This window comes from Ixodes scapularis, unplaced genomic scaffold (assembly GCF_016920785.2).
Source record: "Ixodes scapularis isolate PalLabHiFi unplaced genomic scaffold, ASM1692078v2 PGA_scaffold2__306_contigs__length_199485367, whole genome shotgun sequence".
Lineage (NCBI taxonomy): Eukaryota > Metazoa > Arthropoda > Arachnida > Ixodida > Ixodidae > Ixodes > Ixodes scapularis.
The window spans coordinates 192,983,916-192,996,184 of record NW_024609857.1 but is presented as its reverse complement, the minus strand read 5'-3'; the positions used below and the strand labels follow the sequence as shown (position 1 = coordinate 192,996,184).

The 12,269-nt window shown below is 47.2% G+C and overlaps 1 protein-coding gene across 1 annotated transcript; it reads left to right on the top strand.

Annotated features, from left to right (window-relative positions):
• Window positions 1-1,604: 1,604 nt before the first annotated feature.
• Window positions 1,605-11,864, top strand: LOC115323176 (putative nuclease HARBI1). Its single transcript, XM_040208924.1, has 3 exons — window positions 1,605-2,185; window positions 3,153-3,294; window positions 9,535-11,864. The coding sequence occupies exons 1-3, from the start codon at window positions 1,634-1,636 to the stop codon at window positions 9,579-9,581; spliced, it is 741 nt and encodes a 246-aa protein (XP_040064858.1). The 5' UTR covers window positions 1,605-1,633; the 3' UTR covers window positions 9,582-11,864.
• The last annotated feature ends 405 nt before the right edge of the window (window positions 11,865-12,269 follow it).

Sequence of the window (12,269 nt, the reverse complement as noted above, 5' to 3'; positions counted from 1 at the left end):
ACTCCGCCCACATTTTTCTAGGGAAATTACGTCACTTTTGTTTCCAACCAATCAGACGTGATGACGTCACTTCCGTGTACTAAAAAAAGGTACATGTACAATGTCGAACCTAGCTATCCAGCAGGGATGCTAATTATGCAAACATTGCTTGGATGTGGGCTAGTTGACTAGACATTGTGATGGTTTGCTGCGCCACGTAGATGCAAGAAAAACGCTCTTGATAAAGATATAAACTAAAGCAGAGTATAGACGAAAAACAACATACAGAAATGGCGCAGACTAACAACTGTGTAATTTCTTTCTCATCTTTCTCCCCCCACACCGCCACACAGCCACACTATTTTTTTTTTTTCAGAATAAGGTGCACGTGGAGCGAAAGCTCGCGCTGCAGAACCCAGGATCGTGGATTCACCCCCACCGCCGCCGACCCCCACCCCTGCTCTTATCGATGTCGATGAGCATCGTACCGGCATGCGGTCGTGTATCACTACTACGTGGTGCACGTTAAAGACCCTAGGCTAGCAGTCATACTGCAGTGGCTAAATTGCTTATCTACAGTAGGTGACAATGTCGCAATGTTCTGGCATGTTCTCCTGCTGTATAAACAACTAACGGCCAATTTGTTTGTCAAAATACGGTGTGGAAGAAGAAAGATGAGAAAGAAATTACACAGTTGTTAGTCTGCGCCATTCATGTATATTGCTTTTGTTCTATCATCTGTTTTAGTTTGAATTTTATCAATTGCGTTTATCTTGCATCTACGCAGCACAGCAACCCATCAAAATAATTGTAAAAGCCTGTAGGTAATGGAAAATTGCGCTCCTGGTTGCAGATTGCCGTAAAAACACATTTGTTTCTAGGATTCACTTTGTAGAATTTGGATGTAGGATTCACGATGGGGGCGACGGTTCATTCACGGCTCCATCGCCTCAAGCCCGGTTCGCCACGCAGTTCATCGCACAGCCACCTTACCACGTCTTTCGAGAGGCGATAGTGTTGTTGAAAATGAAGGTCGTCCATGTCCAACACATTGGCGTGGTTTAAATACCTATGCCGACGGCAAAACACGAACGAAAACGCTGCCATTTTGGACGCTTCTCCCTTCTCTCGCGCCCAACTCGCCCAAACTCGCCTAGGTCGGAGCCTAGCTTTTCCCATCCGCGGCGGCTTCTGCTACGTCACAATAACGTCACCGCATCTCGCCGCGAGTTCCGAATAAGCAACTCTCCGACCGCCTCAAACCCTCCGTTTAACGTCACGATCTAGGGAGTGTCGGCGCGTGTCGTCATGCACGGCGCCGACCAATCGCGGCGGTCGGCGAGTTTGGCGGAGAACTCGCCTCGATCTCGCCGCGCCGAGCTTAGCCCCCCTGGACCGCGGCGAGAAGCGGCGAGAAAACTCGCCGAGGCGCCGACAGCCGTGATTGGTCGGCGCCGCGACTGACCTTGGAGCCGGCAACTCCCTAGACGCTGACGTCACCGTGGCGCGGACAGAGTCGCCCAACTTGAAAACGCAATCTCGCCGGCGAATTCCCCGTGACGTCATAGTGATGTCACGGTGACTCGCCGCGAGTTCGGAAAGCGCGCCCGGTTGGAGAGGGGCGAGCAGTGGCGGGATCGCGCGAGAAGCGAAGATGGCGGCGTACGAATTGCTGTACTTGTGGTTTCGCCGACGACGGCGTTTTTTCACGCACGTCGACGCGTTTGTTATGGACGACGACGAGTTCGGCCGGCACTACCGATTGTCTAAGAACATCGTGCGGTGGTTCTGCGACGAACTTCGAGACGACGCGGCCTTGAGGCGGCAGCGACGCGCAAGGACGGTGATGACGGTGGAGCAGCAGGTGCTTTGTGCGCTACGATTCTACGCCACTGGAAGCTACCACGGTCAAGTGGCCAGCGACCGGCACCTCGCTGTTCACCAGACCACCGTCAGCGCTTGTGTTGGGGCCGTGTCTACGGCCATCGTGCGCCGCCTCGGTCCCCGGTGGATCGCCTTCCCCGAGACCGCGGAGGAACGGGCGGCGACGCAAGAAGCCTTCCTTCGTCGCGGTTCCTTGCCCGGAGTCGTCGGGTGCGTCGACGGCACCTTCGTCGCCATCAAGGGACCTACTAAGTACGACCCTACCGTGACGAAGGCGCTCTACTGGTGTAGAAAACAGTACTACGCCCTAAACGTCATGGTGGTAAGTACAATATCATTTCCAGTTCGCGTTGATCCCCGACGCACACGAATTGAATACCAAATCGTATTTACGCCGATAGACTTAGGTCTCGTATAAAACGAATATCTGAAGTTGGAGCATAACTTAGTGGGAAGGTGTCCGCCTGTCACGGAGCGGACCCGGGTTCAATCCAGAAAGTGGACATACTGTTTTGGCGATGTTTAAGAGATTTCATTTTTTACAATTATAGGTGAAAAAAAAACGTTGTCGACGAAACTTTGCTGAATTAAATGGTATCGGACTCCCTTTCCGGAGGCGTGTAATGACGGACAGCGGGGCTTGAGTTGCCGGCTGGACACTGCGAAGCGGCGTGTACGGGGGACGAACTGGGTTGATAGTTTTGTAATGAGCAGCCACAGACTGGTCGCTGCTAAGTGCAGTGAACGCAAGGGGGAGGGGGGGGGGGGGTTGGTCGGGTTGGTTAACACGTTTCAGAGTGATACACGCGCCGTCCGAAAAGGGTGACCCAAATGGCGTGATCCCTCCGCGTCGTGCGTATGGCCATCTCCGGTCAAGGTGCACGACGTCGTGCTATTATAGCCTTACTCTTTTTCGTAAGTGTTCTGGCCAGGGACATTCCCGAGTCAAATATATTCGTGCCTCCGGTAGACGCAGTGGCGTAGCCAGGAATGTTTTTCAATAGGGAATGGGGGGAGGTGCTTGGGATGTCCATGACTTGGGGGGCGGAGCGGTGGAAGGCTCTAAATGTATGTGTATAGTATAGGGTCGGCTGGGGGGGAACGTGCTGAAATGCCAAAAGCCTCCCTCTGGCTATGCCACTGGGTAGACCTGGTGCTATTCAAACTTGTCGAGGAACACTTGTATGACAAGAAAGCGACCTGTAAAAATTGAGGAATGTATGCGACAACTGTACAAACTGTGCGCCAGCATCTGTCCTACCTCCCTCTGAGTGCCCTCTTTATTCTAGGTGTCTGACGCCGACCTGCGTATCCTGGCCATCGACCCAAGGATGCCCGGCTCAACCCACGACTCATATGTGTGGAGGCGTTCGTGGGTGCGCCAAGAGTGCGTTGCTGGACATCTTGTCAGGCCCAATGAGTACCTGCTTGGTGAGTGATCTTAACTCAGCACCGCAAAGGCCCGTTCAGACACTTACGACGACACGCCTCGGGCACCAGTGAACCTCCCCGCAAAATGCTCCGAGGCCAGCGATGTGCCCTCGGACAGCGGTGCAGGCGGGTCACAGCTCCCGCTCGAGTCGTACGAGCCTAAACCAAAGCAAAGATTTTCTTATACTTGTTGTTTCTGACCAAATGAGACAAGACCGGTTTTTAAGCGTCTTACTACCGGATGCGTTGCTGCGGAGCTAGTCGTAAGCCATAACAAGAGGCTTAAAAACCGGTCTTGTCTCAGTCGGTTGTAGTTAAACGCAACTGTGTGGACAGGCCTTAAGGCCACGGTCCCACAGAATATGGCAGTTTAGGTACTTTTTGACAGGTAATTACTCATCTCCTTTTAAATACTGTTTTGTGGGATTGATGTCATTCGAAAGGCAATGCAATCCTCTTTCATTTGATATTATGTGTGTGTTGGTTTCTACTGTTCATGCGCATTTGTAGCGTTGCGAATATGATGTCGCGGACCCTCACTTGCTCCGCTAGTTCATGTTTTGTGAACGATCCATTAAAGATAACACGGTTCCAATATAGCAGTTTTGTTAAGATGATGTCGGAGCAGAATGTAACGATACACTTTTTTGGTGTTTGCACTACTTTGTTTTTTTCATCCCTCCAAACATTGCCCTAAAATTGGCATTTTTCAGCACAAATATGTCTTTAATGACAAGCGCTAGGACAACGAAATTAGCGACAGATGTATTGCTTAGTATTGGTAATATGCAGAAAAAAATTAATGTTGTGTAAAAGTTTTTTATTCCATATTTTATATCAAACATAGCACTTTTTGGTGCTTCGAGTCATGGTACTTCAAATGCCGCTAAGGAAATAATTAAACTATGATAAAATATTTTATAACAATTAGAGCTACAATGGTTTCCCAAGAGGTGGACGATGGATTTTTTTTCATTTTCAAGGTCATAACGCTCCAGGAGCCCTTCAAACTTACCTGTTTTTGACGCATATCTTTTTTGGGCATCATACAGATTTATTGGCATCTAATAACATTTATTGTTTGGAATAGATATACAATGCAATGTATTAAATTTTCACAATGATATTGCTTTGGTTTTTTAATAGGTGTGGAGCTTAGATAAATTTAAAAAAAAACAATTAAAAACTGTTTGGGTGTCTTGTTGCGCTACCTGGCGGATGGCAGACAAACTGCTGACTTTTAATGATCAAAACATTTCCGAGGGCGGCGTTGGCGTCTGTATCATCATCAATTTCCGTGTTTTTTTTACCTTCATATTTAAAAAAATATATTGGAAGATTTACTATTGATGAATGAATGGTTTAAGTACTGAGTCAAGTTAATAAATATAAAACAAATAATTACACAAGCGTAGCGTGATAAAATGTGTTCATTATTCGATATGATTGAAATCAATAAACAATAAAGACGAAGAGGAAAAGAATACACCCGAGTTCACTTCGTGCCTAGAGTCACTAAATGAGCTTTAAAATATCGGCACTCCGTTCCCCAAAATTGTTTTGGGCGCCGCCATTTTGGGTCTTGTTCAGAGCAAACGCAACGGCCGATCGTCATGATCCAAAAGTACGACTTCCTCAGCATTAGATGCGGTGCTAGGAAGCTGATGCAATATTGCAATGCTCTGTCGCGGGTTGTTTAAACATTTGTGCGGGACGGAAAAGCGTTTCCTGTGATTTTAGATGAAGCTTCAGATAACTGGCAACCATGATTTTAAGCCACAATATGGCCAAGTGTCGTTACTCTGAACCGTAGCTAATTTACTGGCACAAGCGGGAACAGTGAGGAAGAGGCTGGTGTCAAAATATAGTGGCTTGTGGAATCCACGGGGCTTACGCCATGACCCCTTCAGGTATTACAAGACTCTTGAACAAGAGCATGAATAATGCCATTAAATAAGCTACGCTTTAGAGTAGCGACACTTGGCCATATTGTGGCTTAAAATCATGGTTGCCAGTTATTTGAAGCTTTTTCTGAAATCACAAGAAACGCTTTTCCGCCCTCCACTGTAAACAGTGTGCGAAAAAGCAAAGCAACATTACATGAGCTTCTTGAGCTTCGAGCTGGTCTCGAAACGTAGGGTTTTGCCTTTATACGAGGATTTGGTTGGTGTATATTTTATTTATTATTATTGTTGCTCCCCAACCAGAGAGACATCTCTCAAATGTTCACCTTCATGAGCTTCTTAACACCGCATCTAATGCTGAGGATGTCGCACTTTTGAATCATGACGATTGGCAGTTGCGCCTGCTCTGCCCAATCACCAAAATGGCGGCGTTCACAACACTGCCGGGGAAGAGAGTGCCGATACTCTAAGCGCCTCTCATTTGTAATTATATCAGCTTGAACTTTAGAAATACCTAGAACACAAAGACAGAAAGGACAGAATATGACACACAGCTGACTACCAACGATGTTTTAGTGTAAACTTCGTCCTTGCGCTTTTGCTCCTTCCTTTTGAGTCCCAAGTGGAGCACAATAACCTATTATATAAATTACCCTATTCCACTAATAAAGATCACTCCCGATATTTACACTTATACAAAAATATGTACAAATCATTTGCACAGTATTCCTAGCAAATTATTGTTTTTGAACTAACCCGCCACAAGCCCGTGCTGTTGTTGTTTGGGGCGTGACATTCTGTAGGTAATGTCTTTCTTTTTTGTGGATGGTGATTGATAGCGTGCTGACACAGTCCTTCGCGTGCTCCTCGGTGGCGAGCGCCTCGAGCATTTCGCGTGCATGAGGATTGTTGTGTCTTCCAAGGATGGTGGTGCTGTTCAAAGCTACACTGCACTGGCATGTCCTCCAATGAGCTGCCAGATGTCCTGCCGCTGTTCCCTTTAAGGGGTATTCACACGAGGGAGAAATCCCGGGGATTTCTCCCCGGCACGCGCATTCAACGACGAAAACGTCAGGCTTTGCGATGTGCAAAAGCCTCGCGTTTTTATCTCGTGATGCGCGCGTGCCGGGGAGAAATCCCCGGGATTTCTCCCTCGTGTGAATACCCCTTTAGAGACGCTGCATGCTCACGGGCCCTGTCGTTGATACATCGGCCTGTTTGGCCGATGTAGCATTTCCCGCAAGACAGGGGAATGTGGTACACCACTCCTGTTGAGCATGGGAGATATTGCGTTCAGTGGGCCGTGTTGCAGGATTTATTCTTTCTTTTTCGGTTCACTTCACTGCACATATAGTATGCTTTGTTGGGCGCGTCTTTGTGTTCTAGATATTTCTAAAGTTCAAGCTGATATAGTTACAAGTATGTACCAACAAGCTCAATTCTCAACCGTTAAGCCGCTCATTTATTGGCTCTAGTTCCCGCGAAACTCCTTTTTCCTGACTGAAACTGAAACTAAATACGAATAATACACCATTATTATAGCTTATTTAGTTATAACCAACTACACATAATGAGAGGAGGAAGCGGCCGGGTAGGAGAAACGCGGGTTTTATGTGCGACCATTCGAACCGTCTCAAAAGAGAGAACGCGCGAGCTTTCGCTGGTTTAAAAAAAACATCCAAAGAAAAGAGGCGGCACGCTGTGTTCTTTGTTATTATGCGTCTACTTGCAGATTGTTGTGTGTATGTTTATACAGCCGGAAGTTAGTTGCCTTAGTGGGCGTCTGGTGTCTCAGCTGTAGATGAGCAATTTAGCCAGTGCGGTACAACCGCAAACCTGGGGTCTTTAACGTGCACCACGCAGTAGGGATACACAACCGCACGCCGGTACGATGCTCATCCAGATCGAAACGGGCAGGGGCGGGGTGGGATCTGCAGCGCGAGCTTTCGCTCCAAGCGCTCCGAGCTGGTGTGCGCTAAAGTGTGCGCTAGACCATGCACTCGGCCATCGACTCCCCCCCCCCAACCCCCCTCCCTCCTTGTGCGTTTAATTTATATACAGGTATAAGTATTTGAAGATTGACGATGGATGTCGATCGTCTCGAGGTAATGTAACGTAATAAAATTATATAAATAATAAATTTGTTGAAGGACTGAACGACTCAATTTTTCAATTCTTGGATTGTAATATGGCGGCAGCCTATTGTACTTACTGTTGACGAAGAGCAATATGAGGTGACGAGGTAATGATTAAATGGTGAGGCTCTATAAGGACGACGATTTTAGTGGGTGTCGAACCACAACGTACAGTGCCAGACTTGTTTCAAGTATCGTGTATCCAAAGACATTCTTCACCCGCAACAGAATATGGTAGAATCAATGAGGATGCTGCTTTACAACTGTACGTGGAACAGGAAAACTGCACTGTGCAGAAGTGCGGCTTATTCGTTAGTATTAGGGACGGATTTCTAGCAGCATTTCCTGATTGACTACTTGGAACAAGTGGCCTCGTTGACGTAAAGTGTCCCCGTTCCAAAAGATTCTTGAAACATACTTAAACCGCAAAGGAGTGTGAGGCGAAGAATAAGAAAAAGGAGCCTGGTGTGAAAGGTCCAAATCACCACCATAGCTTCTGCTATGAAATACAAGGGCAGTTACACAATACACGAAGAGAGTTTTGTGATTTAGTTATATTTACACTCAAGTGCATTGATATCCAACGTATCCAGAGGGATGACACCTTCTGGTCAACCAACATAGAGCCTTTTCTACTCAAGTTTTACATGGAAGGCCCAACTTCCGCTGAAATTCCTCACGTAGACGAGTTGTCCGACCGAATAAACTGCCATTACTCCCGATCTGGGAATCTCTCCATCTACGTTCGTAGGCCATAGTATCATGAAATCGAGGGGTGTGGCCCTTCGTCCGCCGAATATTGCTTCGGCGGACGAAGGACGTCGCGTGCTGCTGGAACAAGAACCTGGCGATTCTTCACTGAACTGCTTCTTCCGTAGGCTTCAAAAGGGCATTTTTCCGTTTCGCACACCATCTGTTTCCGCTTGCCGGTTAGTTGCAGGATGGTATGGTGCACTAATGTGATGCCTGATGCCGGTTTTTTTTTCTTCAAAAACTTGATTATTTTATTTGAAGCAAGATTTGGCGCGTTATCAGAGAAAAGTATTTTCTGTAGGCAAAAGTAGGTAAAAGAGACCAGAGAACGTCAATGACGTGTTTGGACGTCGTGGCAGGCATCGTGTAAACTTCCAGCCACTTAGAGTACGCATCGACCATGACTCCGCAGATACGGATACGTTTCGCCACCCACCGACTGAATAGTGGATCGTTTTCAGTTTCTGTTCATGATGGCGTTGGACTCAAGGAAGACTTCGAGTCTTTCCAGAAAGTTTCTGGGAACTATAATGTAACAACCTTTACAACATCTTCCGGACCCCGTGAAACACAATATTTCTTGACGGTTTTTTAGTCGTCATTACAATGGCGAGGTAAGTACCGTAAATCGCGAAGCAGTTTACTTGACATCCGCTTCCACTGGTGTCTTGGAAGATTGAATCTACTGAGCGTGCATTCCTGCAGAAGAAATTTTCATTCATAGAATATTGACACGTCAATCAACATTTGATTCCTTCTCGGTAAGATTTATTGGGAGTTACCGTTACAACCGCCGAACCGCATCTCCCTCTATCAGAGAACAATTTATACCCAGCCTGACATTCTCGCACTCAACCGTTTGCTGGGCCACGCTACTTGAGCCAGGTGAGCACAGCTGGCAGCGGCGCGAGCAAGGCCACGAGGGGAACGTGATGGTGCTCGAGCCATCCCACTGTGAACCAATGTTTCGGCCACCCCACGGGTGCGTGTCGCCATCTATTGGTTGAACTAACGCCTTGTTCAAGATGGCAGCCGTGGGACCGCAGCCTTAATGTTTCAGTCAAAGGCGACCACCAGTTAAGTCAAGTCAAGGTTTGTGGAGAAATTTTAGTGCTTGAGATACAGGATTAGAACATGCATTAGCAGTTTCAAAGTATCTTTGTTATGAAGCACATACTTTTCACTAGTAGGGAGTTTTAGTAGAGCATTCTATACCTCCAAGAACGACACACTATAGATCGATACGACGCACGCACAAAGGCATCAGCAAACTACTGGGTATTGTTTTCGGACTTACTGCAGCAATTGATTAAAACTAAATAATACCCGTTGATTGGTTGTTGTGAAAGCATTCTCCTCAAATGATACGAGTGAGGGACTATATACAGGATCAGTAGCACTTGTGCAAAGTGTAGGGAGGGGTTCAGATGTCTAAGGAACAGTCATAGTTCTTTCCATGCAGGCGACAGTGGGTACCCCCTGGAGCCCTGGCTGATGACTCCTGTGCCTGGGCGGCCAGCACTTGGCACACCGGCTGGACAATACAATCAGACCCACGCCTCCATGAGGGCAGTCGTGGAGCGCTGCATCGGGCTGCTGAAGAGCAGGTTCCGGTGCTTGCACAGGCACCGGACCCTTTGCCATCATCCGATGATCACCGGCACGATCGTGGCAGCCTGTGCGGTGCTCCACAATGTCTGCCTCTGCTCAGGGGAGGCCGAGCCAGAGCCACAGTCAGACTCAGACAGCAGTTCTGACGAGGACAGTGATGAAAAAGAAAGCGCTGACGCAGCTCGCGAGCGGAGGGGCCTCCAGTCGAGGCGTCTCTACAGTCAGGGCAAGGCTGTGCGGGACCGCCTTGTGCTTCTGCCGAGCACAACCCACCTGCAACGTGTCCGTGAACGACTGCGTCGCACCCGTCGTCGCCGCCAGCACCAGTGATGCACTGTCACTCGTCGCCGGGGCCTCTTTGTATTGTGTGTGTGCATGTGTGTTCGTAGAGTGGCGTGGATGTTGTGCCAAAGCCATTTTGGACTTCGTGTGCGCTTGTGTACAGTGATGTGGATGTGCCAGAGTCATCTTGTACCTTCTTTGTGCATGTGTACTGTGTGGTGGGTGTTATGCCAGAGCCATTTTGGACTCTGTGTGTGTGTGTGCTGCGCCGTGGATGTGCCGAAGCCATTTTGGAGTCTGTGTCAGTGTGTACTGTGCTGTGGATGTTGTGCCGGAGAGAGCTTGTTTGGACTCTGTGTGTGTGCATAGGGAAGGTGTTTTAATGTTTCGGGTGTAAGTACCACAGGCTTGGATGCATGTGCACGTGTAGTGCTTTTGAATTCTGTTCAGTGCTTTGGGCACAAACTCTACAGGTCTGGATTGCGTGGGGTACGTGTAGTGTTTTTTTGCTTCTTTTCAATGTTTTGAGTGCATGCTCCACAGGTCTGGATTGCATGGGGCACATGTAGCATTTTTCACATGTGTTCAATGTTTTGGGTGCATATCCCACAGGTGTGGATTGCATGAGGCACATGTAGCATTTTTTATTGTGTTCAATCTTTTGGGCACAAACTCCTCAGGTCTAACTTGCGTGTAAGCTTGTAGTGTTTTTGACTTGTAATCATTGTTTTGGGTGCAAGCTCCGCAGGTCAGGATTGCATGTGCACGTGTAGCGCTTTTGAATTCTGTCCTATGCTTTGGGTGCAAACTCCACAGGCCTGGATGCAATTACACGTGTAGTAGTTTTGAATTGGATCTATTGTTTTGGGTGCAAGCTTCACAGGTCTGGATTGCATGGACACAAGTAGTGCTTCCAACTTCTGTTTAATGTTTTGGTCGCAAGCTCCACAGGTTCCTGGATTGCATGGGCACTTGTAATGCTTTTGATTTCTGCTGTGGCACTTGCAGCTTTTTTCTGAAGATCGGCTGATGAGGGTCCCTGACACAGTAATGACAGGACTGCAAAGGATGTTTACAAGAAATAACAAGTAGTGCCGTTCAAAGTAATTCTGCCCACTATGTTGCATCTTTGAGGTGGTGCACCGTGGCTGGGTGTGATTAAGTTTGGTCTCAACTTATCTGAGTGAGGAACCTCATTTACCCTTGCCATATCTAGCAGATGCCAACAGGCAAAAATGTTCTTGCTAGCAAATGTGTTTTTTTTTATTTTTCACCATACTATTGGGTTTGAATGGAAGGCAAACACCAGAGACGGTGGCCGTCAACAGATGCTGCACCTGCAGGAGGCATCCGGAAACTGATAAAATTTTGAAATGGAGAATAGAGCGCTGCGAGGGGGTGCATCCTATTTCAATGTGCTTGAGCCTTGCCCAGCACAACCCAAGCGTCCACACTGCACAGGTGTTCTGCTGGAAGTTCCGTCACTGTTCGCATTTCATTCAAGCCCGATAGGACAGTCACTGTGTTTAATTCCGATTTCCCATATTGCTTGCATGTGTTGCGAGATATGCAACATTTTGGAGCAGATGCTTAGGTCTGTGCAGTCCACAGATCTTATGGTTGTTAGTCCCTGTCTCTGAATTAATTTGACATAAACAAATTCATGGCAAAGAGGTTCCGTATGAGGATTCGCCACAGTCGGGTGCTTGTACGACTCATAGAGTATGCTGTTCGAAAACATGAATGTTAGCGGTGTGTATATAGCCACAACGCTTAGTAAAGGAAGTGTTTTTTTGGCTTCTTGCTACGAAAGGTGGACCAAATACCATTGACTACCAATACTGGAAACTCGAGCCAAAAAACATGGGGTTGTCGGGAGACAGAGAAGTGCTGCCATCTCTCGGTGTGGGATGGTAAACTATGCGCTCGAAATTAAAAGGAAAACCGTCATTCACTACACTATTTCTTCTCTTCACACTATCAGGAATTGTGAATATATGGCAAATCGGTGTGCCGATTTCAATTGAGCAAGAGCTGATACATGGTATTTCTGATAATAAGGTGCGCTTCATATTAGCACTAAGTATTTAGATTATACGGACCTATGTATTACACCTGGTACAAATGACCTACTGGCAATTAGTGACTTTCTAGTAAATTCAAAGTTTATGGACCACTCTAAAGGCTATGGCTGTTACTAGCTGTAATGACTGGCTCTTTGCAGTTAGAAATAAAGCACAGCAATTCAGATATGTAATCGCTCCATGGTTCATTATTTTAAATTGCATGA